Source organism: Nymphaea colorata, chromosome 1 (genome assembly GCF_008831285.2).
Source record: "Nymphaea colorata isolate Beijing-Zhang1983 chromosome 1, ASM883128v2, whole genome shotgun sequence".
In the NCBI taxonomy this organism is placed as follows: Eukaryota; Viridiplantae; Streptophyta; class Magnoliopsida; order Nymphaeales; family Nymphaeaceae; genus Nymphaea; species Nymphaea colorata.
This window is the reverse complement of record NC_045138.2, coordinates 33,867,814-33,895,211: the sequence shown is the minus strand read 5'-3', so window position 1 is coordinate 33,895,211 and position 27,398 is coordinate 33,867,814. Positions and strand designations below refer to the sequence as shown.

Below are 27,398 nucleotides of genomic sequence, written 5' to 3'. Positions count from 1 at the left end.
CCACCAAGCTAGTTGGGTGGTGGACATTGTCAAAAGAACGGAACTCCGAATTGGACATTCGAATTCAAATAGACTTGTTTGCCAAATAAAACAGTTTCATAAATAAAGCGGATTTAAATCTGATCAAATGTAAATATCGGGTTGAGAGAGGTAGATTTGCTTCAGATTGGAAACGGAACGGATTACGTCCCCTTCACCGACCTCCCACACTCTACGTCAGGTCGGATCTGGGAAAATCCGATACGGTTCTTGCAGTGAGAATCCTGGCGCGCGTGTAGTTTGGCGGGCGCCGTCATTCCTCCCCCCGCTTGGACCGTACCGTCAAATGACGCGGTCTGACTCATCCCTCTCTGTCTCATGTCGACGTCTCTCTACAGGGACGCCGTTAGTTTGCCCCGTCCACGTCGGTATCGATATAAGCAAGCCAACTTCCCTCTTCCATGCCTTCGATTCTTCCCGAAGAAGAAAAGAGAAATTAAGAAAAAGGCACAGAGAAAAGGGGAGGGAAGGGAAACACCGAAAAGGAGAAAGGAAACTGGACAAAAAAGATGTACTAAGAAGAAGAGGAAGAACAGGGAGGAGAAGAAGGAGTCGGCAATTTCAGGTGAGAAACGTCCAAGCACTCAACAGTCTTCCTTGTTGTTGGTGGATTTGACGTCCATCAGTTTCAAGTTTTTGGTGGATTTTTTTTTTTTTTTTTGTAGTTTTTCTTTGATTTCCTGCCTCTCTCTCTCTTTCTCGCTCGCTTTTTTGTGCTAGTTTTCTGGGTGTTCTTCTTCTCTCTGTTTTCTCTCTTGTTGCCTGCTTTCGATGTGAGGGAAGATGGTAATTCGACCTTCTCTTCAGAGCTCAGGTCTCTTCATTTCTTAACGAAGAGGAATAGTTTCTACTTTTTTTTCTCTTTCTTCTCTTGTGGTGCTTGTTTGAAAATCGGGGTTCTTACAGAGGTTGGTTTCTTTTCTTTCGTAAAAGGGCTGCTCTTTTTTCTTCTTTTTTTTGGAGGGGCGGAGTTCAGGACTTTGCATTTTACAGCATATTGGTAGCAATGGACTCCTTTATTTTTCTTCGTTTGCCTTTAGTTACATTTTCCAGTTTTAGTCGTTCTTATAGTTTGAAAATCTAGGGGCCTTTCTACTTTTCTTTTGATCCCCTAACGTTGCGCTATTGCGATTATTCTCTAGGTTTGTCTGATCAATTTAATAGATGCCCTTGGGATAAACTAGGTGCTACTCTAATTGTTGCTTCTTTTCCTTTCAACGGTCCTTTACTCCTTTATTCTTTCTTTTAGTATTTTATTATTCAGCTGTTCCTTTATTAAAGAGATGAGTAGATGCTCTTGGAATCAAATGGGGTGGTAAGAAACTATAGAAGCAAGAAGCACAGTAATTTTAGTATTAAATTAACCGTAACAATAGAAATAATAATCGTCGTCGTCTTTCTTATTCTCGTCATCTTTTTGTTGAAGACTCTAGATGAAGGTTTTGTATTATGCATCATTCTTTAAAAAGTGGAGCTTTGTTTCCTCTTTTTCCATCTTTTCCCTTTGATCTCTTCGCAGTAGTGGTTTTTCTGCAGCTTGCGGAATTCCAACGTTCGATTTTTGGCTCTTTCACACTCCTCTTCTTTCATTCTTATTTTGCATCGTGTGTGATGGCTCTGTTATCATTTTTTTGGGGCCGTTCCGGTGCGAACTTTATTATCATAAATGTTGTTTTTGCTGTTGCTGTTAGTAACTCTGTTCATTTATATAGTTGATATAATGGAGTGAATCAGGAATTAAATAGTCACGTCATAATTGGCCGCCACTGCTACCAGGAGTCCACTGTCACAAGTGGCCGCCATCACTGCCACCTTCAGCATCATGATATTATTGTTATGATAATTATTATGATTTTTATTATTAACCTCGTACATGCAGAGTTTTGCTGCTTCATCGCCTCCCTGTGCATAAGGATCTTTGTAACTAGAGCTTCTGATGCTCATTTTTTAGCTCTTGATCTAATTGTTTCATTCTAGTGGTCACCATTAGATACCCTTTTAGAAATATAGCCGTGTAAATTATGTGTTCTGTTTTCTTAAAGGCACTCCAGAGTCATCTTAGCGTATGGTAGATGAAACTGGTTCTACCTAGCCTCAGTCGTGAATTCCAGCAGCTTTGTTGGATTCAACTAGGTTGTCCCTGGTGGTGCATCGGAAACCTGTTTAAGCTGATGGAAGCGAGACATGATTGCTGATGAAGTTCAAACAGGTTTCTCACATCTTACGATATGTGATCTCACAAGTCAAATCTTCAGTGACCATAATGAATTGCTCCTGTCATCAGTTTGAACAGGCTTCCTACACGTTGTCATAGATAACCTAATCAAAGTAAATGGCTTGAGCGACTCAGCTAGTAGATCCACTAAGCTGCTTGAATACTAAAAAACAACTGGGATCCTCGTGAATCCTGTCTTTGGCTTCTGTAGTTCCTGACACAAAACAGCATGATCCCCTCAATTGGTTTTTTGATATCAACAAGTCGGTCATTTCAGGGGAGGGAAAGGGGAGAGAGAGAAAGAGAGTTTCTGTAATTTTGTATAAATCAAATTGTTTTGTGCCTGCCAGAGATATTAGTGATTCAGTGAACTATAGAGTCCACATTCATCTTCAGCTTAATTTTATCCAGTTGCGGTTGCTGTGATCTCTTGCTTGTGTGGAATATGAAAAAATATGTTTTAATGTTGACAATAGGTTTTATGATGATGATGGCAAGGAATGAAATTGGAAGACATGGCTATTATGTTTATATCTTAGGCCTGTTATAGTATCTTCATTTTGAGGGTGACATATCTGAATATTTTGTACATAAGATTGATTCTGAAGATTCCACCTTGAACATCACACATGCATAGATGCTACGAAAATTTTTCTGTTGCAGAATATTGTAAAAACAACTTCATTTCGCAGTTACTGCAATCATAGGATGATATTTCAGAAGACTGATGTTGGTTCAATAAAATTTCATTCTAGATGGGTTTAATTAGGTTCTTTAGTGGAATCAGTGATACAAGGTCGGCCATCTTTATGTAAGCACCCTCAGTTTGTATGTTTCACCAAAAAAATATGCTTCTTCTTGTATGCATTTGCTTTCTTTAAAAACCGCTAACATGTATTTTACATTGCATCTATTTATGGGTTCCTTGTAGTTTCCCATCTTAATGTGCATCTTTTTGATCTGCAGTAGCTGATATCATAGGCATCAATCCGTTGGCAAGAGACCTGGAGTTCTGAATGACAATTGAACTGAAAACCTTTCGCTGATATTCTGGAGATACATTTTCAAATGAGCAATTTTTGTGCATGAATGATCCATGTTTTCTAATTAGCATGGACTCAGATAATCTTTTCAGATACAGTTTGCCTGTTTCTGACACAAGACATGCACTTGCTTCTTCCAGCTCTTCCTCTTTCCCAAAGTGGACGTATGGTTCTTTGAAAGTCAGCTTTGGAAATTCACCTGACTCACCTCTTTCATCACCGTTTGATGGTGACAGCCTTTCTGGTTTGAGCAACAGCCAGGAGCAGTACAGTACCCCTGAGAATTTTTCTGTGATTAGCCCTTCATATAAGTCGGCGTTGGAGATAGATAGTTTTCAGAGATCAACAAATACCCAAAGGAATTTTCAGATCCATTCTGGAGGGAGTTCATTCTCGCGTGATGCTGGTATAGGTTATGGTTTAAGCATGAGGGACAAGCTCCAGCAACTAGAGACTGCTCTGATGGGTCCCGATCGTGAAGAAGTGGATGATCAAAGTGCTGTTCCTGATGCAAACAAGGGCCCAGAGAGTTCAAAGCGAACAAGGGAGTGGAGTGGAAAGTTTGCATATAGCTTACCGAAGGTTGAGCAAGATGTATGCACTGGTACTAAGTGCAGGAGAACAGATCAAATGACCCAGCAGCTAAATGCATTACAAAATGTGTATTTGCAGGAAGCCCCACAGGGAAATGTGAAACAACTGTTAATGCAATGTGCAGATGCTCTCTGGCAGAACAATGAAGTTCAGTTTGACAGGCTGATAGCAAAGGCGAGAACTGCTGTTTCTATCAGTGGGGACCCAATTCAGCGGTTGGGTGCTTACATGATAGAGGGTTTAGTTGCTCGTAAAGAGGCTTCTGGTTCCAACATTTACAGAGCGTTAAGATGTAAAGAGCCAGAGAGCAAAGACCTACTGTCATACATGCATATCCTTTACGAAATATGCCCCTACCTCAAGTTTGGATACATGGCTGCCAATGGTGCCATAGCTGAAGCATTCAGAGATGAGGACCGAGTTCATATAATTGATTTCCAGATTGCACAAGGAACTCAATGGATCACCCTTTTACAGGCACTAGCTGCAAGACCGTCTGGTCCACCACATGTTAGGATAACTGGGATTGATGACCCTATGTCAAAGTATGCACGTGGTGAAGGTCTGGAAGCCGTGGGAAGGAGACTTGCAGCTATTTCAGAGAAGTTTAAGATTCCGGTGGTCTTCCACCCAGTGCCTGAGTTCAGCTCAGATATTAGGCCCGAGATGCTGAATATCCAGCCAGGTGAAGCACTTGCTGTCAACTTCACTTTCCAGCTTCATCACACGCCTGATGAGAGTGTGGATGTGAACAACCCCCGTGATGGGCTATTGAGAATGGTCAAATCTCTCTCCCCCAAGGTGACAACTCTTGTTGAACAGGAGTCAAATACCAACACTGCTCCATTCTTTGCAAGGTTCATGGAAACTCTGGATTACTATTCTGCTATGTTTGAGTCGATTGATGTAACAATGCCAAGGAACAACAAGGACAGAATTCATGTCGAACAGCACTGCTTAGCGCGCGACATTGTTAACATCATAGCATGTGAAGGGAAGGAACGGGTGGAGAGACATGAGCTGCTGGGCAAGTGGAGGTCCAGGCTGAGCATGGCTGGATTCAGGCCTCATCCTCTGAGTTCCTACGTAAACTCTGTCATAAGGGCCTTACTTAGATCCTACTCAGAGCATTACACCCTCTTGGAGAAAGATGAAGCGCTTCTTCTTGGCTGGAAGAGCAGGAATTTGGTTTCTGCATCGGCGTGGTGCTAACAACGCATGCTGGCATATATCGACTTGTGTATTGTTGTATATCTGATGCAGTGTCGTTTTGTAAAGGACTTGTCACCTGTAATTCTGGATGCCTTAGGCAATCGACAACGTCACAACGATCAGAGATTTTCTGATAAGAATCCCTCCTTTTGATGCATCGTCGTCGTTGCTATAGAGAGCTTTCTTCTTGTATCTTCTAATATGTCCACGATTCCACATGCTTTTCCTCCTTGATCTTCTACTTTTCCTCTCTATGCGTTTGTAGTCCATAAGACATTTCTGCATGATTTCGTTGTCTGAAGTCTTTGGTGAAGGTACTGATCTTCTGCACCTGGATTTGAAGATTTGGAACTATGAGTCAGAGCCAGAGGCTTGTAGCATCGTCTATCCTAGTACTTGGCAGCCCGTGGCTTCCTGACTCAAGGCGTACATGAATATGCAACTTGATTAATAGTTTAGCTATAATAGCTTGATACCTTTGGGGCATAAAACAACCATAAAGCTTGCGCCAGCCAGGCCGTATTGCTCGCGTATTTTCTGTAACAGCCGTTGTGCAGGGGTAGCATGGGTGTACTGGTGGCCAACTCTGAAGTCTTTTTTTGTGTGCATAAAAGAAGTACAAATCCCTTCTGGGGTTGTTTTTCTCCTTCGGTTGAGACGTCCCGGTCACTGCCACTGGCGTTGCCCAGGCACCATGTTACCAGCAAGTTCGATGGATATTTTCGTTCATCCGTCATATGCCATTCCGAATAAGGGAAACAAATGGATGGAGAAGGCACGTTGACACGGTGGCAATTGAAGAAACAAGTTTATGTGAGCGAAGAGGAAGAGGAGTGAATATAAGAAAATGGAGCAAATGTATGGAGAAGGTGACATTGGAATGTTGGTGATGGGATTCGAAGCAGCAGGAGTGAAGAGAGAGTATATAAACGTGAAAAACCAATCTTGGAAAGGAACGCGCGGCAGAGAGAACAAGACGTGCTGCGAGTTCGACAAAGAAGACATGAAACCTATATCGTGCGTCCTCCTAGTTGTCCATGACTTGAGGCAACGTAATGATCCCCGTCGCCATGCCGTCCTCTGTTTCTAGCAAAAAAAAAGTTGAATGAGGCATCAAAACTCATCTGCTGAACCCGCAATAAATCTGCAATTTGAATATCGAAGGAAAATGGTAACGCTTTTGCTGTTGCGATGGGGTACCCCATGGCCATCTAAAATCAAGCAGCGGATGACGTACCCTGAGATGGACAACAAAAAAACAGTAATCGCACCACTGTTAAAAGAGAACTAGATGGAAGGGAAAGAACTCATATCTATTTTGGTCTAGTCTTGTCTGTTGGATAGTGGCACTATATATGCCCAGCTATTCTTTGATCTAGAGAATATCGATGATTTCTCTAGAGGGCGCCTCATAGAAGCAAACCCGTAATCTCTCTCTTCTTCCTCTTTTCTATCTGTTTCAGGTGCCATCTTCTTGAGCGAGATGCCAGATGAAAAGCTGCTGTGCAAAAACTAAGGACTGAACATAGGTGATGTTCGGCTGTATTTTATCCAATATTGTCTAACTCATATCTACAGAGAAGACCCTTCCGTAGATGTTCCAATTACCTTCCATAAACATGCGAATGAAAATAACACGTAGACACACTATTGCGTTGCTGACTGTAGTAACAAATCCATAATGTATATGATAGTGGCGCTCGTCAGCAACGTTTAAGAACACTACTGTGCCAAGAATGCTATCAGCAGTTGAACTATTTTAAAGCTACTGCAAAGCGACCAGGTGCTTGTCTCATTCATTCATTCTTTTTTCTTTCTTTCTTTTTTTCTTGATCTGGTTTTTGGGTCGCTGTGTTTAGTGACCAGCTATTTTCCTGCCTGGATGTGTGATGCTTAGCATCCCTCTTTTGTATCGTTTGTATATATCATTTTTTAGGAATAAAGAATGGAACCTTACCACCCAACTGAAAAAATTGCAAAAGCTACTGCAAGCATAGTGTTTGCCGAAAGAAAAACTCTCCCAAGAAGAGTCTTTTCTTGTTTTTCTTCTCACCTTCTTATTGGTGGTGTTTGTAGGATGATATCCTTATCGGTGGCAGAAAAAAATAATTAAAATCCATATGGGGAGAAGGCAAAACATTTGTAAGTCACCTGCATGAGAGCCAAAGGGAACAATTTTTGATGTGTGTGAAAGCAAATAACTTGTGCACTCATATACTCAAATTTCTCAATGACACCCAAGCAGAGGAAAATAAGCGTCAGATTTGCTTTTTTCAAATTCTCAGGTTTTGACAAACAATAATATCTTTCTAATAAGAAACAGACTACTTTTTTTAAAACATAAAAAGTTGAAGCACTCAGGAAAACGAATCGCTTTTGAAACTAAACAGTGATGTAAATGGATCGGTTTCAAAGCGGAGTATGACTGTCTGCCTCGCTCGATTGCTCAGGCGGGCTGGGCTTTAAGTTCCATCATACCCAGCTGGTGAGGTCAGCCTCGGAGGCTTGACTGCCTGGGTTGCATCACAAACTGTTGGTCCATCCTAGACTTTGATTTCATAGCACGGATTTTGAGGACTCCAACGCAACTTCTGATTTGATTTGGACGTCTCCCATCGTCCTCCTGCCCCCGTGGATTTCAGATCAGTTTTTCTCTGTTTGGATCAGATTTCTTTTAATATGTTTGGATCGGTTTTCGTGTAAAGTCCGGTGCCAAAGATGGTTTTATTCGTGCGGGACTTTAGCTCAACTATGTTTTGAACAGTAGGGCGATCAGTTGGGACCCAAACATTTTAATTGCAAGCCAACTAGAGGGAGCCATTGTCAACTCCGAGAGGATCCCGACCCTTACATCACTCTTTTGAGATTTTAACTCTTGTTCGAATAAGCTTGCGTAGGATTGCAAATGGATTAGAACCGGGTTCAAATCAGATTCGATACACTAAATAAAATGACGAAAACTCTAGAGCCCAATGCGGCCCAATTTATGTCCCTAGGCATAGGCCGAGCTCGTATCATTCTCATGGAGCGAAGAAGTGGGGCCTTGACGAGCAGAGGGTCGGAGTTGGCCCGACCGGTTTCAGGCCAACCAGAAACCTAGCCTCGCCACTTGTCCAACCCCATACCAAGAAGCGGGAAACCCGCTTCAAGCGTCATTTCCAATAGAACTTCACGATGAGGAACTGTGGAAACGAAGAATTGCATTTAGAAAGAAAAAAAAAAAAAGTTCTCAAGACATGGAGAAAATATAAATGAATGTAAAAAGCTTCATGATCCTGATTACGGTCATATATATCGGTTATCGTCAAAATGCAAGAACATTTCGGATAGAATCTCGGCCGCCGGAAAGAAAAGCAATAATTTGAAACGAAATGATTTCGCTTTATAAACCTGTTTTCTCGATGCAGCCGACTTGCTCGCCGGAAAGCAGTAAACAGATTTCCGTCTTGACTCCGTTCTTCGCGTTTGTCGTCATCCTCAGCATCATGAATGAAATCCAGGCGATCGAGCACCCCGGAAGTAGATATCGAGCAATGCATATTTCCGGAAGTCTTCCCTGTTACCCAGAAGCCATTCTCGAACCGCAGGAACCGGCAAAACATTGTCGACCATTTCGTGCAAAAATGGTCCTGTAAATCTCGAGCAAGAGGTGAACGTTTTCCGAAACAAACAGAGCACCATTATATCCAACATCGTTATATCCCCCCAATGTTAATGTCGACTCTTCTCGGGACTACGTGCTGAACAAGTTAACCAAGAAGGCCAGAAGGCCCATGATCCTGCCCACACACAGGTCCTCGCTTCTGGTTTCTCGCCATCATTCACTTACTCAGCGTTACCAAATGACGAATTAGACGGCGATCAATAAATGAGACGTTTCCTCAACTTTCAGAAATGGAGTTAGGAAGCGTTACATGTTGAGTTTTGATGACGTGAAGCGACGATCTCAGATTCACTGTGTATGATTAGTAAAAAATGAAACGATTCAGAATCAAAATGAGGATGCGACAGGAGAAAATGGTACAAACCCTGAGCATTTTCTTCAAACGTCTTGTTTCCATCATTTCTACCTTTTCGAAATAGTGCGGTTCTTTTTTTTTTTCCTCTGGACAAGGGAAATAGTATGCTCGTATTGACATTGATGTTCATGTCCGAGTACAATATACACAGCGTGTACAAAGCCCGACCAGGAAAAACAAGGAGATGACAGAACCAGAAGGCAGCAATGCATAGCCCACATAACCCTACGAGTTATTACCCTAAATGAATACTTCATCTGGTGAGCAGCAGAAGCACGCACAGTACGAAAGCAACGTTGCGCAAGATGGGAAGAACACAAAGAGAAACAACGAACGGTGTGGCGAATGAGGGAAAGAAGAAAAACTTCATGGTTCATGCAGGAAGGGTGCCCACTGAGCCATCTGCACCAGTTGCTCCACAGAGACGATACAATTCTCGCCTTCTAGGAGCCGTTTCTGCACGTTCGGGGACGTCACCAGGATGTGAAGGAGTTGATGCCTCGGGATGCGATCGAAGATGGAGGCGCCCGCGGTCCCCAGAGTCGACGGCGACGCGAACCGAGCCACGAACGGCCCCGACTTCTCCGGCATCGATTTCAGGACGCTCACCTGCGCCTGCAGGAACTTGACGTACTTGAACGCATTCTCCAGCATCGTAGCTGTGTCCATCTTAGCGGACCAAGGCATCAGCCTCTCTAGAGCGCGCGTCCGTTCGCTGATTTTCCTCCGGCGGATCCTCGCCGCCTCAGAAGGAGCCGTAGACTGCCGGTTGACGGGAACCGCAGGGAGGACGCTCCTCGGGGAGCATACTGAGTACGGATCCGTAAAGAATCCTTTCGGTGGCTTGCAGAGGCTTCTCTCAACGTCCTTGAGCGTGTAGGATGACGACGACGATGCAATCTTCCGACGCCTTGCAGCCGGAATCGGGACGGAAGGATGCGGAGCGGTCGCTGGAAAGTACTGACGGAAGGCCTCGAGGGACGGTGTAACTGCGTCCGGTAGCGAAGGGAGGAAGCCGTTGTATCCGTGGAAACGAGCTTGTTCCACCTTAACTTCACCTGCATGATCTGGGGGTTCTAAGTTTAAGGTTTCCGGCAATGGGTTCAGAAGGAAGGAGCCGGCTGCAGGAAGGCCTTCCATGATCAGGGTTCCGGCAGGCCCTTCGCCGGAAAACAAACAGCAGGAGCGAATGGAAGCTTCGAGTCTGGGGCGGTGGGAGTAGAGCGCGCGGGCAACGAAGCATAGGAGCGTGAGGTTTTATAGGCGTGTCCGACGTGGCACTCTTTCAGACGTGGAGGTAACGCCCCTGGGCCCACTTCACACGCACGGAGACGTTTTTTCTGAGCTTCTCTTTTTCACCAGAATTATTTCATTTTCTTAACGCATGAGCGACGGTACGGCAGTCGGACGCTTCGCACGTCTTCCTTTTTCCGGCGTGCGATTTCTGCACGTTCCGAACTCCGGCCATTGAAATGACCAAACTACCCTTACAGACACCGTCGGTGAAGGAGAAGGCGTGCAGGGCGAGGGAGTCGCCTTGCGAAGGGACGCTGATCGGCGATCGCCTTTCTTAGTTACTCGGCCAGATTCTAATACAATAAGTAGTTGGAGTCGGATTCAGTACGTGGCCATCTTGCCAATATTTGATCTGAGACCAGAACTGAATCCAGACCGGGGTCTAATTAAATTATAAAGCTAACCACGTCTTAAATCCATTAGCAGCAGGATTGTGGAGAGGAGCCAGTATCATAAAAGATTCATTTTCAAGGAAGGAAACCACCAAGTTTATGGAACACATCCTCATTCCCAAATTCACCACGCCCCCTTCCACCAATGAAATTTGTGCATTACCGTACCGTACGGAGTTTCTTGCCACCAGGTACTGCGAGAGCAGCACCACACAACAGTATGAGACGAGAACATGACCTCTTAATCACGCTACAAAGATACAGCTCAACTCGGTGATCATCCCATGTGCTGCCTTTCTCGTTGCTTCGCCGGATCCATTCCCGCCGGAAAAATGATCGAAACCTTCCTTGAACAGAACATTTTGCGTCTTACCTTGGGATAACAAACAATTTTTGTCGATTCGCATGCCTGGACATGTTCACTTGAAAAACATGTCCTGGGATAACAAACATTTTTTGTCGATTTGCATGCCTGGACATGTTTACTTGAAAAACATGTCCTCAGCTCCGCAAAAGAATTGAAACCAACTTTAAATTTCTGGACATCAGGAAAAAAAAAACATAGGAAAAAAAGACTCCAACCACATCAACGACAAACGAAAACCCCAACTTGCACAAATTAATAACCAATTAGACATACGAAGCCCACAGGGATTTGGCATTATAATGAACATGAATATTCAACAAGGAAGACCCGAGTCGTTCAAATTGAAGATCAAAGAGTCCTCTAGCCGGGACGTGACGATCTGTGCCCGTATAATTTGGGAGAGAAGGTCGGGACTAGCTCCAGCTTCCATGTACAGAAAATACGAAAAGACTTGGTGAAAGAAGACCATTTTTTAGACACCTAAGGGCAAGGGGCATTGCCTATGGCTACATTCATAAGATCACCGACCTTCTTGATAAATGGCTACAACATAGATCGTAGACTATTAGCAAGAGAAAAAACTCAAAAGAAGATCCTACGATGCTTAATAAATGAATCTTGTTGTGCGAAGCCATGTATCATGACAAAATGCTGAAAAACACGCAAACGGAGAAACTGACACAGGAAGTTTAAATATACTAGATAGAACCCCGTCCTCGAAACCTAAACAAAATTGAAAGAGGGAAACAGAATTCCAACGACGGCTCCAAAAGAAGTCAATTTGGTAGCAGTTTACTTCTTGTCTTCTTTTTCGGCCTCAGCAGCCTTCTTCAATCTAGCTCCAGCATGACGCTTGTTCATCCTCTCCAGTCGAATCTTGTTGTATGCCCTGAATGACTTCATTTCATCTGTGACCTTGAGAAATTCTACACCTGGCTTCTCGCGTTCAATGGGCATGTACTCTCCCTGGGATTGTGTGGCAGTGGCAAGCTCCTCAGCAGTAGAATCACCAGCCTGAGGCAAGAAAAGCAAGATGATGAACAAAAGGACTTGAATACGGCTAAAACGGGTCAGCAAATCACTAGAGAGTCATCTGACCTTGAAGTGACGAGCCCGTCTTGGGAAGATAACCAACTTAGCCTTGTAAGTCTTCAGCCTTTGAACATTAGCTTGCAGACCCTCCAAGGAGCGGTTTCTGCGCCTGTGGTCCACAGCGATGCCAATTGTAGGTGCCAGTTTCTTTGAGATTCCAGCAGCCTGCCGAGGAAAACTGAGGACTTAGACAAGGTTCAAATTTCACTGATTACAAATACAGGACTCCTTTCCTCAAGGCATGTTAGTGCCTGAAAGTTCATTTCCACTTTTCAGTGACTCAGACTTGTGATTTAAATGGAACATGGAGTTTATCGGCCAGCTAGCAGGAAACCTAAGTCACATGGGTATGGGTACTGAGATATATAGGTACGGAGACGGCCACTTTAGAAAATGTGGGTATAGGGGGTACAGAAAGAGATATATATATATATATATATATATATATATATATATGCAAAATAATACAAAAAATCAACATAAAAGCAACATTTAAATAAACAAGTGATATAAATAAAATGTTACATGTTAACGAACAATAACTCTAAAAACAAAATGAAAACTGAGCATGGGAAAAATTAAAACAAGCAAAATTAAATGGTTTGGATCAGTTTCAATTTAAAAAGTACCCAAGTACCCATACATTTAAATAATGAATACTTTGGGTACGGGTATGTGGGGCTTATTGAAGTACCATGTGACTTAGCAGGAAACAAATCCAGACAACCCATACAAGTTAATTCGCATAACCATAAACTGGGAAATACCAGTAAGTGATTCAGGAAATTTGCAAAAAAAAAAAAATGCTTTAGAAGATAGAGATAAGATTTCTTATTGTTTTCACCAATGATCAAAAGGTTTCAATAAGCAGAGAGCCTGGATGATTGCTTAAACAAAAGACTTGCAAGGGCTTGTCAATAAACTTGTACTACTACATAACACAGATTTAAACACAAAATACTGCCCATGCTTTTCACATATTCAACTAAAATCTGCAACCTTTATTTGCATTTGTAAGGCAACATGCTCTGACAATTTGGAACCACCAGTAATTGGTGGCAGTGGGTTCCTTCATAATGCCTTCATCAATTTAACTAAACCAACAGCAGGGCGTGAAAATTTGTGACCGCCAGCATTTACTGGCAGTGCTGGTGGTGGATAGTTTTCTAAAAAAATGGCTTCCAACAATTTAATTAAAACAACAAGATAGACCACCACACCTTCAGCTCCTCAAGGGAAAATCCTCTCCCAGCTCGGAGTTTCATATTGTACTTCAGAGTCTGACCATGTACAATAGGTCGAAGAGGTCCAGCAGTTGGCCGTGGGAATATTTTCACAGCCTTCTTCTGTCGAGCTGCAGCAGATACAAAACAAAGCACAAACCTTACATAAGGAAAATATATTGGCAAAAGTTTTCAAGCAATAGAAAAACCCGACACTAACATAGCTGAAAGCCATGAACGAAAGAACAAAATAAAGCACCGTAGCCCTTGCACTAGCTGAAAAGAAAAAGCAACATGAGAGATCATACCAATGCGGCGTCGTGTCTTCCTGGCCGGTTGGTTGAACCAAGTTCTCACATAATTCTGCCAATGTTTCTTAAAGTGTCCATTGGGCACAACGTTGTTATGCTTAACCATTGCTTACCTGAACGCAAAAGATAACAGTAAAAATAGGTAATGGCTGCAATATAGTAAAAACGAAACACACTCTACCAGGCTCTAAAAGGGAAATTATGTATGAAAACAGGGGAGAAAAAGTCACTCGTATACTTAATTTTTAGGATAGCAACAACACTTTCTTTTTCCTAAATAAAATCAATCAAACCAGTCAAGGAGATTATAGGCACAAGGAAAAAAATAAACATAATAGATGCAAAAAAAAGGGACAAACAAACAAACCAGGTGGAACACGGCAGGTTATTAGAGACAAGCAATCAAAGAAGGCGCGCCATTTCCGAACTCATATTATAAGATAAGTTACAAAACCCTCAACCATAATAACAATGTTACGTAACATTAGGACACCAAGACACAGAAACATGGTTTTGGAGTCGGTAGCACTGCAGCAACAAGGCATCCCTTTCTACACACATTACTTTCTGACAATCAGTGAAGACTTCAGTTCACATGTAAAATAACGCAACTGAAACATGGTAAGAGAACCATTTCAATGTGCCCAGCGGCGATTTAATGAGAAATCCAAGTTAAGAAAATGAGGAGCAGCGGAAATGGCAAACAGATCCCACTGGCTGAAAAGCATGCAAAAATTTTCAAGAGAAAAGTAAAAAATCGAAATCATCTAAATAAAAAAGATATGCTAAGAACCCGAAAGCCAGAGTCCAGACAAGCTCATGTGAATTCAGTTTTGGCGTCAAGGTGAGTCGGATCCCGAAGATAATGCCTCAAACCTGATCAGAACCCTTTAAAGGATGCAGTAATAATCCTATTAGAACCAGACTGGTCAAGGATCACCGCTTCGGGCAAACTGAAAAGAACTATTGGTTACCGATGCATGGCACGCCCCTTACGGAGGGAGAAAACGAACGAAAAGCTATAACAAACAAGACCAATCCAACGTCGAACTATTTTTACATCGTCTTTCCCAAATCTAAGATGCCTTAATCCCAATCGGTTGGACATCAAAAGGTCATTTTCAAAATGAAATTGAATGGATGGGTGTTGAAGCTATGGGTGATCTAGAGTACACGATCTGTTCACATCAGCGATAACTGCTTGCTGATACCGCTCAGTCGAGATGAGGGGGGCATCGATAGCACATTCTTTGCACTTCTTTTATGAGTGGACAACGAGGGATATTAAGTTAGCAGATACCATTTCTACAAAAGAAAAGGACCAAGAAAAACACAAACAAAGATATGTCACATCGATGCGGGCAATCAGACCGCTGCCGCGGCTTCATTTCGGCAAAATCAGTCGGAGAAGAAGAAAGGAGGGGGTACCTGGCGTGAAGGCGGGAGCAAGAAGTGCAGCGAGAGCGGCCGCCAAGTAGGGGGAGAGCGGGCAGCGAACCGGAGAAAGGGAGGGAAGGGAAAAGATATAGCTAGGGTTTTATCAGTTTTTCTCTTCTTACTCCCAAACCCTCCGTTTCAGTATAAGTTCCAAAGAGAGCCTCCTTTTACGTTGGCACATACTTCTTTTACAATTGGCAGGCACTTTTTTAGCGTGCGCGCTCGATATTACATATAATCAGTGTCAGTAAAATTGGATTCACTCGAATTAGTGAATCAATCAAAATCAAAATTGTTCGTGAATCAGATCGACGTATATTTTAAATTAAAAATAATAATTATAACAACAAAGAGTTTCTAAAAAATCCACAATCCCACTTGTCAAGCATGAATGCTTGTTATGTGTGAGTTATGGTATCGGGGCACATGTTTTTTAAGAGTATTTTGCACTCAAATATACCAACATTTATATGGATGCACATGACGATGATCAAATTATTGTTCAAAGAGTATCTTACCACTTTTTAAAAGCCCAAGTTCACACCCTTCTTCTTATCCGGTGGGTTTGAGGTATCCTCTCCTCTTTTTACACTTTGTGGGGACGCATCCGATTATGAAAAAGCGTGTGAAAAATTAAATGGTGGTAGGTGGGGTTCGTGTGATTTAATTAGGATTAGGATGTGAACAGTTTGGTTTCGAGTAAGTTTGGGCATACCGGGTACTCGGCTTGATTCATTATCGAGCCAATCGGACCCGATAATGACTTTCTTAAATTTTTATTAATTTATATATATTTATAATATTTTATTATAATTAATTATTTTATGTATTATTTTATATTAAAAATATTTTTTAATGTAGTCGGGTCGGGCTCGTGCTCGGTTTTTTGAGTCCGGCCGGACCCGGGCCCAAGTTTTAGATGTCGAGCCGGCCTAGACCCAACTTGTTATGGGGCCGGGCCGGCCCGATGCCCAAGCTTAATTTTTCGAGCCAGATCCAACCCATACCCAATTCGATTTAATTGGATTTAGACTCTATTGTAGATTTGATTAAAACATGACTTCAAGGCATTTACATGATATGATCTTTACTGAATCTCAGCTAGCTAGATCTCAAATTTGGATTTGGAACCGGATTTGAATCAAGTTAGTAATCAGGTTACCGTTCTGAATCACATTAGCAACTGGATTCGGCTAAACGGGTTTAAAATTTCTTCTTCCTAAGGAAAAGTTTACTATGGTGAGAATATTATAAATTTTTGGACGAGGGATATCATCATGTGTAAGCCAAAATTACCTGAGATGTTATTTTACTTCTTTTTACTAATTCCCTTTTGCGTTTCTCTGCTTCTTATTGTCCTCCGTTTGAGGTGGTAGTGAGGCTCTTGCTGCAAGATGTCCATTTTCTCTGACGTTTCGTCTACTAATTTTCTTTACTTTGAGCATGCTTTCGTTCGTTTAGTTAAGTTTTGTACTCTCTTAGTCAGTCTATATTATTCTTTTCATTCTTATTATACATGTTTCAATCTTTCTTTTTTGCAAGTTCAGCCGGCTGCTTCGAATCCCCACTTGCTTGCTTTACGTTGTTCTTCTTTGCCTGGTGTAGGTCTCCACTTACATTTTTTTCTTCGTTCTGGTTTATTTCGGCAAACTTCAGCCACTGTCAGGTCCCTAGCTAACAGTCCGAGGCAGCTAAGCCACAGGTCTAGATCCTTTTCATTTCTTTCAGCAGGTGAATGCCCTCCAAATCTCTGATTTGTCCAATCTTCTTTCACTGTGGTTCCTTTTCCTGTAGGTGTTTTTGGTCAGCTAGGCCGTTAGCCTTCAATTGTTAGTTTAAATAAGTCAGTTTAGTTTAGCTTGTAATTGTTTCCACAGTCAAGCTTTCCTGATGGCTGCAAGTGCCATCGTAGGTGGCGTTTTTCTTGCCAGAAACTGTGGATCAGCCACTACACGATACAATGGTTGGAACTGAAGGTAGTGAGGGTGGGGAAAGAAGTAACAGCTCAATCTGTTCTGTATGATGCAAGTGTGAGCATTTTGTCACCTCCAATTTACTTACCGGTATCAAATTTGAACTTTCTGCGGTTTGCATCTCTAGACTCTAAGTACAAAATCACTTCCTATCCAAGCCACTTTACAAAGAAGCAAACTGAGAATCTGTCCATTGTACTATAATGAGTATGTTGGCTGTTACAGCACGGTTCTATTATAAAATCATCACAGTCTCTTCCAAAGGAATGCGTATTCACATGCTTCCAATGTGTTAGGAGAGACGGTAGAAACAGGAGTTTGATGATAGTGATCTAAACCGAAAATTAGGCACTAGTCTCCATACAGTGATCCATGGAATGGCCTGATATTGTTTTGATGACATGCTATGGTTCCTTTTAATGTATGTATAATCTGTTCTGAGGCTTGTCCACGAGGAGTACTTTTGAATGACACTATTTTCTCCCCTAAGCAGTACTTTTCTCAGCTACTAAGAAGTCCACCTTGAGGGATAATACAAGATCTGGAATTTGGGTAGAAGAATTTTTCTCATGCAGTAAGAGGGGAAAGGAAAAGAGAATGGGAATTGTAATTTAAATCATAGAACATGGAAGGAATTCCAAAAAAGCATTTGAAAGGACACAATTTTCTGCCCCTAATGACTTAGGTTGCAGTGGCAGCGAGGTTCACGCAATTTCTGTAAGTACATTTCTCAACATATTTGATATTCCAGGTCCTTCCTCCAGCCCACCTGGATCTTAATTGCTATGTCTGAGTTATCGTAACTGTACGCATGTTGGCTGAAAAAAATTGGACTCCGGTGCTCATCTTCCCTCACTCTGCTAAAATTTTCAAATGAGCCAAATTAATTGTACGCGTACTTCTGTCCTATGTTGCCTCCATCTAAATAGGTTCTTGAGATTTGGAAGGACCGGCAAAGTAAACGTGAGTTGTTCACCTACTGCTTTTTCTTTTTTTTCTTCTGTGAATCTGTCCATAGAAGCATGTTCATTCTCATGGTCTGTTGTGCCTTAAATATCGAAATCTTCATTAGAATCTCTGTAATTTGATACTGTTTTTTTTATGCAACATGCCATTCTAATTGATTCTTACTTTCTACATTTATGCCCACCATGTTCTTGGCAAGTAATCAATAATGGAATGGGACCATTGCAGGAGTCCCGTGGAATAGAAACAGAAGCTGGCCTATAGAGTTCGGATAAGCGTTGATGAAAAAGATAATGATCATGTTTAGGGAGAAAAACTTGAAGTTATAGACAGTAACGAAAATGTTAGGGATGCAGTTGCTGAGCTCTGGAAAAAACTTGGCAGTTCGAAATCTGAATGCTACTTCGGCTCAAAGAGGTTCAAGCATTTCTTCGAGTTAATCAAGCTTTTGGGAGAGATACATAGAGATCATCCACTAACTGTAATCTGCACAAATATTTTCTCAGAGCTGGATAAGTTAGGGTTTGAACCTGCGTCAAAAATTTTTCTGTTCACTTGCCAATTCTGTTGAAACAAATTGAAAAAGAAATCAAGAGCCAGTTGAAAGCATGAATCTGCATTTTGAAAATGCACTGGATATATCTAATGATGGTGTTTTATTTTTCTTGCTCTGTTGCATTTTTTTTTCCTATATCCGATCAGTATCCATATAATGAGTTTATCCAAATCAAAAAATGGCATTCGTTTGTTGACTATATAAGATTTTGTAAGAGTCTAGAATCAAAGGCCGAGATCCGTTTGGATTCTATAACTTGGAATTGTAAATTTCTTAAGCTTTGAAACATCAATATTCGTTTTATGGTCCGTTGATTAGAAAAGTATGAAAATTGGTCAGATGAGATCAAATTTCAGTTGGTTTTAGTCATCTTTTGCGCTGGTGAAGAGATGACGGAATAGGGGTCTCCATCTCATTTGGTTGTGTGACGTGTTTCTAGAAGATGAGTTTAATATGAACCGCACAACAAGAGACCAGTCTCCAATGTGCAGACTGCAACATCACTATCCACATGTCAAAATCTAAGGTGAAGAATCCGTTCATCGGTGGATGGATCCTCACCCTTGATCACATAAAAGAATCGTATACTCCCTCGCTGTATATACACTCGGCCTTACCGGCTGAGGAAAGGACGTCGAACGTTTCAGCACCACTTCCTTCTACACATAGACATCCCAAGTCTTCCTCACAACCATGGCCGGAAAAACCATGCCGGAGCCGGGCATAGCCTCACCTCTCCTTCCAGACCATGCCGTGCCTGAGCCCGGAGACGTCACCAAGCTGGGCATTGATGCCATGTTACAGAAATTCTCAGGCGAGTTCGGCATCTGGCAGCTCCGGCACTTCGTGCTCACCAGTCTAGCTTGGGCACTGGAAGCATTTCACACCATGGTCATGATATTTGCCGATAGAGAACCGGGCTGGCGGTGCACCCAGCTGGGATCGTCGTCCTGTGGGCCGACTATTTGCGGGTCGGAGCCGGGCTCGTGGGAGTGGATCGGCGGCAAAGGGCTGTCAACAGTATCAGAGTGGGGGTTGGTCTGCTCGGAAAGATACAAGGTCGGCTTGGTTCAGTCCGGCTTTTTCGCCGGATGTTTGATCGGTGAGTTCTTTTAGCTATTGACCCGGTTCACATAACACGTATCCACACATGTGCATGAGCACACACACATCTTTGATCGATGAAGCTCATATATTCTGATTATTGAAGCTCAGAGTAGTTTTCACAAGAACAGGGATCGGATAATAAGCAAAGAACAAAATTAATGACTGACACACAAAATTAAATTTAATAGTAAACCAATTCCAATACAAGATTGATCATGTAGATGTTTGAACACTTAGAAATTGACATTTAAATGTTTAGATGGTGAAAACTGATTTTATAAATTAGGCTTAAGGGATCAGTGGCTATAACTTATGATCTCACAAAATCTCATCTATACATTAAGAGGAAGGCATAGTTTCTTTTCGATAGCAAACAAAAATATAAACCTTATCTACACATTCAAAAGGACATAATTTCAATGGCACGGGGAAAGGTGCGTGCTTGTGCTTCTTTCATAGGGGGGAATCCAATGGTTTTTCTTGTGCTGTCATTCACGTGGTTGGACTTTGGTTGGGAAGCGTTTTGGCTTGTAAGGACAAGAATACGGCAAATTAAAGACAACAGCTTCATTTAGACTTTAGTGGGTCTGGTCGGGATGGTCGGGCCAGTGACTGTTCTATAAGCATCAACCTCTTGACTCAACTAAAGCGGACAAAGGTCTAATGATGGTCACTAACCAGTGGCGGAGCCGCACAATGTTTGTTCATTTTTACATTAAGTAGGGTAAGTGCCCCTAAAAAATCAATTAAAATTATTGAATTAGTGCACCTCCAGTAGCCAAAATTTCTAGCTCACTGCCAGGAATGCTAACATCGAGGTTTGTATTGCCGGCGAGCGAGAAAGTCTCCAAGCTGTAGTAGAGTTTTCTCAATTGAAAAACTTTCGAAGAAGTCTTGCTTCATCGAGTGTGACTTTTGATTCTTATTCATTGTCATATGAATTCAGTTCTCGAGAAAAAGTTAAAATTATGTCCTAGATGGTTTCTGCCTACCACGAATGGACGACGATATGAACTACAGATCTGTCGTTGCAAAGAAAAATAAAATAAAATAAACAAATCATCAAGTTCATCACTAACTAACAAGAAACTGACATGTTTAACATGTTACTCTTGAAGTGACCGACAAAGTTTAAGGCCAATTATTCATCTGTTACTCTATTGCTGTTAGCAGCTTATACATATCCATGTGATTGCAAGTGATTTTACATCACTTTGCCAACACTTTTTTTGAATTTACTGGTGTCAATTTTGCAAAGGAAATTAGTTTGATTGACACGTTTATGCTCAAGCTGGGGCCGATTTGAAATAATATTGTTGAAGACATAGATTCAGATGATCTTCTGAACAACAAGATACATGATGAATTCGTTGTTTCCTTTAGTAAATCTTTGAACATTTTACTAGAGAAAATGAAAGGCGAGTTAATTTGGGCCAATAACAAAATGATTTCCCGTGTAAAGGTCCAAAGCTTCACAAAAGGAAAAGCCCCACCAGTGCAGTTTTTTAGATACTTAATTTCTAGTAGAGGTACTTCCATTGTTCTCACAACCACCAACCGGAAGTCTAGATCATGGTGAGCAATCTGGCCTGTGAATTAATAAATTTTTGTGGAAAAAGAAAAAAGCATGATGGCGTTGTTGTATTTTGTCGTGACTGATGGAACAAAGAACAGGAAGAAGGCAGTACAGCCAAGTGTTTGCTTGTATTAAAGAAAAAAATGAAAAAGTGGCCATGAAGTTTAAAAGGAAAACATCCCTTCCTAACTTACTCATTAATTTTCTTTACATAAACAAGATCAGGAAAATGATGACATTAAGCCAATATTATAAGTTCAAGCAACGACACATGGGAATGTCTGAAAATCAAAACAATGGTCATTTGGTTGCTGATCAAAGGCTGAGAGATTAACGAAAGGAAATAGCTTGACTATAAATCAATTATCCAAAGTTGTTCAAATATCAGAAATTTCACAGCCACCCTCTGTGAAATGGTTGGAGCTGGTTTGCTAAACACCAAGGATTCCAATTTGTAATACCAGAGCATTTTCGTATATAAAGCTATTTGATGGTTGGCCAATCATAGAATGAAGCAAGTGCTCCTTGATATTTGATACCAAATCTTCTCCCCATTTCTTTTTCCGTTTCAGGCGCCGGAATATTCGGTCATCTCTCTGATTCGTTCCTGGGGAGGAAAGGAACACTTACTACAGTGTGCATTTTGAATGGCATTATGGGTCTCCTAACAGCTGCCTCACCAACCTACTGGGTGTACCTCATACTCCGCTTCCTAACTGGAGTGAGCACAGGTGGTGTAGGCCTATCCGCATTTGTATTAGCTACTGAGCCTGTAGGCCCCGGCAAGCGTGGGGTTGCCGGCATGTCAACCTTCTACTTCTTCTCTGCAGGCATTGCTATCCTCTCCGGCATAGCCTACATGTTCCCTTCATGGCGCATGCTCTACATCATCACCTCCATCCCCTCCCTCCTATTCGTTCTCTCCATCATCCCCAACATCCACGAATCCCCACGTTGGTACCTCGTCCGTGGCCGGCCCTCTGATGCCATGAAAATCATGCGCGAAATCGCCGATCGCAACAGAAACCATCTCCCTCCTGGAATCTCTCTCTCGCTTGATGATAGCAGCAGCAGTAACGTTGACAGAAATGAAACAGAAATATGCCCCAGTGGTTCCGCCTCCGGCAACCTCATTGACGTCATTAGATCACCGATCACTAGGTTCAGGTTGTTCTTAATGGTGATCATCAATTTTTCCTGTGCCGTTGTTTACTATGGCCTCAACCTAAACGTCGTCAATCTACAGACCAACATTTATCTGAATGTTTTTCTCAATAGCGTTGTTGAGATGCCGGCGTATACAATAACAGCACTGCTCTTGGCGACGGTAGGGAGGAGATACTTGACCATGATGACAATGTGTTTTAGTGGGCTCTCTTGTTTCGCGGGGTGCTTAGCGCTGAGTAAAGGGTATTATTACATGGTAGCAAGAATGATCTCGGGAGTGATGGGAATTTTTGGTGTGGCAGCAACCTTCAATCTGTTATTCATATATACAGCAGAGTTGTTCCCGACGGTGGTGAGGAACGCTGCACTGGGATGTGCTACGCAAGCCGGGCAGGTCGGCGCAATCCTGGCGCCGCTGGTGGTAGTATCAGGAAGTGGTGTCGCTTTTGTAGCATTCGGCACGTGTGCAACCGTGGGAGGGCTGCTGGCTTATTACTTGCCGGAAACTTTGAACCAACCACTGTATGATACCATGGCTGGAATTGAAAGCAGTGTTGGAGGGAAAGTATGAGAAGCAGGGTATGTGGAGGCGAAGTTACCAATGCAATTGACATCATTCTCCTTTTCTCGTCTCCTGCCTGATTTTAGTTCTCATGAGAGCAGTAAATTTGTTTGGCCCTCCCCTGGTTTTAGTTCTCACGAGAGCAATAAATTTGTTCTCATGAGAGCAATAAAATTGTTTGGCCATTCATGGAGAGCACGAAAAGCAAAAAAGCGAAGTTTCCCCGCAAATTCATGTCTGATATTTAAAATGGTCGCACGCACGTATACAAACACACACACACACAGAGAGAGAGAGAGAGAAAGAGAGAGACGGCCAATCGCCATGCGTATTTTCGTGACGCTGAGGAATGTAAAGACGACATAGAAGCAGCACATGAGACGGCTCTCTCTCCTCTCGTCCCTCACCCTTTCCTGAATGATCTGATATAATAGTTGAATGAAATGCATGTTTCCTACAGAATACCAACAAATGAGACACGGAGAGAGAGAGAGAGCGCAAATAATATATTGCATTTGTGAGCAAAAAAGACAAGCAACTTTTTTCTAAAAATACCCTTGTTCCATAACCATGAACCTCACTCAAGTCACTAACTTCCTTTACCTTCCAAAAACCAAGATAACAGAGGAGAGAGAATACAGTGCCTCAGAAAAGCAAAAGCACAAGACAAAGATTGCATCACTTAAATCAAGCTGATTTTCTTTTAGATTTCTGCATCACATACCCAATAAACATGGACAGGAAGCTGAGAAGTGAAACACCAGCAAAAATGGGTATAATCAGTGCATATTCTTTTGGCAAAAAGTACTTGTGGATGAAGTGATCACTGTCCACAAAAGGCTGCAGCAAATTAAAGACAAATAAATAAATGCAAGAGATAAACCAAATGAAAGAAAATTTCTAAGTGAGGCGTGGGAACTCAAAAGCAAGATCTAGGATTGCACGGAAACCAACCAGAATGATGACCCAGAATGTGTAATAGGTGAAGATGGACAAACTGATTAAGGACAGCACCAAGCCTACGGCCTTGTCTGCTAGTTCCATCTGTTCTTCTGTCTCTTGCCTGTAGTGATGATTGTACACGGATAACCACTACCTTCAAATCAGAAACCACTGTTTAAAATCAGAAAAGAACAAAAATCAGTAAGTCCTAAGTAGTTGAATACATGGAGCAGAAAAATCTACGTTTCATGTCACGCGTAAAATCAACTGCTTTCCAAGAACGAAATGCTTACTCTTCAATAGACAATGAATAGCTAGACTACCATCTTTCTTTTAAGAGAAAGAAAAAGACAGCCATTTGAAGACCGTTCAACTCTTGAGAAGAAAAATGCTCACGAAGAAGTCCATCAAAACAAAAAAAAGATTAGAAACTACATTTTTCAGAATTAGATAAACCAAGAAATTGTTCTCTTATCAAAGTCCATCCCTAAGACCCTGTTCCCGTGAAGTATTATCCTGCAGTGCTGTTGGACCGAGAAACTAGTAATCGATGTTGGGCAGGAACTCCATATGACATAATCTTGCCAGCACTAGCTATCTTCTGTACGTAGCACATAATAACATAAGTTGAACCAAGAACTGAAGATCTAATAGTTGTTTAGGACAGCAAGCATCTGTAGGCTTCAGTCAGATGGATGAATCATCGCTAAATCCGTATAACAACTTAGAACATTTCAGGAGACTTTTATCATGCAAACGAACGATAACTAAACTGACAAAACCAGCAAGAAGAGAGGAAACGAATTAACAAACCAAAACTACCCATCAGCAGCATAAGCAAATGGCTGTTGAGGCTTTTCACCAAACATTTTGCAGGCAACCCACCATAATCCACAAATGGAACCACCGTACAGAGAACCGGAATTGCGAAAGAAAAACAACCTAGTTCGTCTCATCAGTCCCAGCCTTCTCTATTCTGGAATTACCTGCCTCCAACAAATTTCTTCGTATTGGCCGAAATTAGAAAGCAAAGACCAACCCAACCCTACCTCCATGAACCGTCGAAACTAACCACGATTCATTGCAAATGCTAAGAGCATCAACACCTTACGACTATAAAAACTCCCTATAAGAACCAAACCGTGATGGTTAACAAAATCACGACGAACTTAAAAATTAAGGCACTAAAACTCAAAATAAAGATAAGATTCTGAAATTCCCAAAAGGTCGAAGATCGGATGGGCACAGAGCGTGACAACAAGGGATGAACTTACGGGCAAAAAATGACGGCGATATCGAAGACGATCTCGCCCCGTCAACAACAGTTCCCGGCAAAGGCAAATCAAGAGATCGGCGAGAGGGCAACGGGGGCACGTTGTAGTTAGTGAATTTTCCGACAAGCGCCTCTTATTTTTCTGAAACTCTCAAAACCCTTAACTCATTATGACGCGAAATAATGTCCAATTTGAGGATCCAAGGACCTGAAGGGACCCGATGCGGCTGTTACCATTTTAGAACCATCAAACACGGCCTACTTGCCAGGTTTGGGAGCCGAATAAGGATTTGGATTTGCAAATTGCAAATTTTAAGTTTTTTTAAAAGACTCAATCGGATTTTAAATCTTTGTTAAGTTAAAGTGTGCATCAGATTCAGCAAGAATATTTTATATGGGAACTCATTTCATTACAATACTTGGATTCAAGTTTATGAAGACTTACAAACCGGAACTAAGTGTGAATCAACGTCAAACATTGTCCGAAGCATTGACACCGGCGGCCATCAGTAACGACTCAAACTGGTTGGATTTGAAACAGCTAAATATTTTGGTAGCTAGGTCAAATTGGAAACCCAGTACAGCTAAAAAAGCCTGAACCTCATAGCATCTGGTTCGAGATCCAGCCTGTTAGCAACTTGGCAGCAGTGAGTATTTCTTTAAACTTCAATCCGACTATAGTGTTAAACCAAGTCAAGAGCTGCTTGAACCTCAGCAAGGATTTACCTGAAAATCTAAGTTAGGATAAGTGATATTAATTGCTGCGATATGGTTTTGAGATGCTGATTTTCTGGCGGTACCAAATTGTTCTTGGACGTTTCCAATGCATCTAAAGATGTAAATTTAGCTCTTCAATGTATTATTTTCTTATTTGAAATACTTATTTAGCATATAGGTGCTTATTAAACAAAGTTCTCCACAGTTAACCGCATAATATAGCAGTGTCGCCGCAAATTTGATTAAAGCAAACATAATTAGGCAGATGCAGCAAATTTCTGAATGGTAGAAGGTCGTAATGAAGTTTAAGCCTATGAATAGGTGCCCCCACCGGGTCTTCCCTTGACTGTGCTAATCGCTTGGGATTTAGATGCATTTCTTTACCACGTAACATGTTACAAACTGTTTCTACTTGTTTGTCCATCGGTTGTTTTATTCGAGCAAGTTCCAATCGAATGATAAATATAGATCCTCTTCGAAGCCACCACACCAGGAAATCCATTGACCGTCCCTACCGTCCTTGTACCAAGTTCTGCATTGATAGCTTCGATTGCCACCTCCGTGAACTAGTTGCTCAAAAGCTGAGATTGCCATCTTGATGAAGACAGAAGGCCTGAGATTGTAAATATGAAAAACCGACGGCTAGGATTTATATGTCTCAACGAGGAAGCCACGTCCAAAGCTCTAACGTAAAGGGTCGATCTTGAGATTCCTTCCGGACGCCGTCCATCTGGAGGAAAGAAAGGCATCTCAAAAGGAGCGGGAAGCCCCACATCCGGCATCGAAACGATCAAGATGAACGGACGAGAAAGAAGGCATTTGCTCCCTCTCTCTCCTTCTTTAACGCGTACAGAACTCATTGGCTAAAGAAAAGGCAATCACGTGGCATCGTGCCAATCTGTAAAGGCCTCCGAAAGTTTCCCAACCCCCAGACAGGAAGGGTGAGGGGAGCTCGATAGGCTATTGTTCATCGGTCACCAACTAAAGCATCTTTCAATCCGGACCGTCCATATTGATATCTTCTCTCCATCTAAAGGGTTATTTTAGGGTATATTCTTTTATGTGCCGAATGGCGTGAAACTCGCACCTTCCCCACCCAAGATTTCTTCTTCTTCCTGGAAATGTTGCTAGGGTTTCTGCAACCGACCTGCACAGGCGGGACGGGACTCTGGTTGGTGGTCCCTGAAGGCGAAAGCATCTCTCCTTCGAGCGGTCAGTAAACATCACCAACGAGATGCCATCGTATCAGATCTGCAGAAGCCCCCCCCCTCGAAAGAGATTTCATGGAGGGATCAGGCCGTTCCCACCCCCATCTTCTT

The 27,398-nt window shown here is 42.1% G+C and overlaps 5 protein-coding genes across 9 annotated transcripts; 2 read left to right on the top strand and 3 right to left on the bottom strand.

Annotated features, from left to right (window-relative positions):
• The first annotated feature begins 444 nt into the window (after positions 1-444).
• Positions 445-6,893, top strand: LOC116263867 (scarecrow-like protein 21). 2 transcript variants are annotated; one of them, XM_050075515.1, is made up of 2 exons: positions 445-604; positions 3,224-6,893. In XM_050075515.1, exon 2 carries the CDS (start codon positions 3,340-3,342, stop codon positions 5,101-5,103), a length of 1,764 nt encoding a protein of 587 aa, XP_049931472.1. In that variant the 5' UTR covers positions 445-604; positions 3,224-3,339; the 3' UTR covers positions 5,104-6,893. The 2 variants fall into 2 exon arrangements, with proteins under 2 accessions (XP_049931472.1, XP_031499536.1); XM_031643676.2 differs by having other exon boundaries at positions 3,221-6,892.
• A 2,593-nt stretch (positions 6,894-9,486) lies between these two features.
• On the bottom strand, positions 9,487-10,307 carry LOC116246148 (transcription factor bHLH117). Its single transcript, XM_031617870.2, has one exon. It carries the CDS (start codon positions 10,260-10,262, stop codon positions 9,489-9,491), a length of 774 nt encoding a protein of 257 aa, XP_031473730.1. The 5' UTR covers positions 10,263-10,307; the 3' UTR covers positions 9,487-9,488.
• Positions 10,308-11,759: 1,452 nt separating this feature from the next.
• On the bottom strand, positions 11,760-15,387 carry LOC116246313 (60S ribosomal protein L13-1). The gene is made up of 5 exons (XM_031618137.2): positions 15,232-15,387; positions 13,801-13,916; positions 13,490-13,623; positions 12,276-12,434; positions 11,760-12,191 (listed from the first exon to the last, which is right to left on the bottom strand). Exons 2-5 carry the CDS (start codon positions 13,907-13,909, stop codon positions 11,970-11,972), a joined length of 624 nt encoding a protein of 207 aa, XP_031473997.1. The 5' UTR covers positions 13,910-13,916; positions 15,232-15,387; the 3' UTR covers positions 11,760-11,969.
• A 3,839-nt stretch (positions 15,388-19,226) lies between these two features.
• On the top strand, positions 19,227-23,218 carry LOC116260225 (organic cation/carnitine transporter 4). The gene is made up of 2 exons (XM_031638391.2): positions 19,227-19,837; positions 21,991-23,218. Exons 1-2 carry the CDS (start codon positions 19,429-19,431, stop codon positions 23,154-23,156), a joined length of 1,575 nt encoding a protein of 524 aa, XP_031494251.1. The 5' UTR covers positions 19,227-19,428; the 3' UTR covers positions 23,157-23,218.
• A 420-nt stretch (positions 23,219-23,638) lies between these two features.
• LOC116260230 (dolichol-phosphate mannose synthase subunit 2) lies at positions 23,639-25,531 on the bottom strand. Of its 4 annotated transcripts, none has more exons than XM_031638423.2 (3): positions 25,364-25,531; positions 24,102-24,243; positions 23,639-23,987 (listed from the first exon to the last, which is right to left on the bottom strand). In XM_031638423.2, the coding sequence occupies exons 2-3, from the start codon at positions 24,189-24,191 to the stop codon at positions 23,835-23,837; spliced, it is 243 nt and encodes an 80-aa protein (XP_031494283.1). In that variant the 5' UTR covers positions 24,192-24,243; positions 25,364-25,531; the 3' UTR covers positions 23,639-23,834. The 4 variants fall into 4 exon arrangements, with proteins under 4 accessions (XP_031494283.1, XP_031494261.1, XP_031494277.1 ...); XM_031638401.2 differs by having other exon boundaries at positions 24,102-24,260; positions 25,364-25,527; XM_031638417.2 differs by lacking the exon at positions 25,364-25,531 and adding an exon at positions 24,903-25,297 and having other exon boundaries at positions 24,102-24,260.
• Positions 25,532-27,398: the final 1,867 nt, after the last annotated feature.

Bases quoted from the DNA above. Each gene is read 5' to 3' on its own strand.
- LOC116246313 (XM_031618137.2), bottom strand. From the start codon at position 13,909: ATGGTTAAGCATAACAACGTTGTGCCCAATGGACACTTTAAGAAACAT. The intron at 13,624-13,800 runs GTATGATCTCTC...TATCTGCTGCAG, and splicing joins GAAGACACGACGCCGCATTG to CTCGACAGAAGAAGGCTGTG. The intron at 12,192-12,275 runs GTCAGATGACTC...TTCTTGCCTCAG, and splicing joins GACGGGCTCGTCACTTCAAG to GCTGGTGATTCTACTGCTGA.
- LOC116260225 (XM_031638391.2), top strand. From the start codon at position 19,429: ATGGCCGGAAAAACCATGCCGGAGCCGGGCATAGCCTCACCTCTCCTT. The intron at 19,838-21,990 runs GTGAGTTCTTTT...TTTCCGTTTCAG, and splicing joins TTTCGCCGGATGTTTGATCG to GCGCCGGAATATTCGGTCAT.
- LOC116246148 (XM_031617870.2), bottom strand. From the start codon at position 10,262: ATGGAAGGCCTTCCTGCAGCCGGCTCCTTCCTTCTGAACCCATTGCCG.
- LOC116260230 (XM_031638423.2), bottom strand. From the start codon at position 24,191: ATGGAACTAGCAGACAAGGCCGTAGGCTTGGTGCTGTCCTTAATCAGT. The intron at 23,988-24,101 runs GTTGGTTTCCGT...AATTTGCTGCAG, and splicing joins CATTCTGGGTCATCATTCTG to CCTTTTGTGGACAGTGATCA.
- LOC116263867 (XM_050075515.1), top strand. From the start codon at position 3,340: ATGAATGATCCATGTTTTCTAATTAGCATGGACTCAGATAATCTTTTC.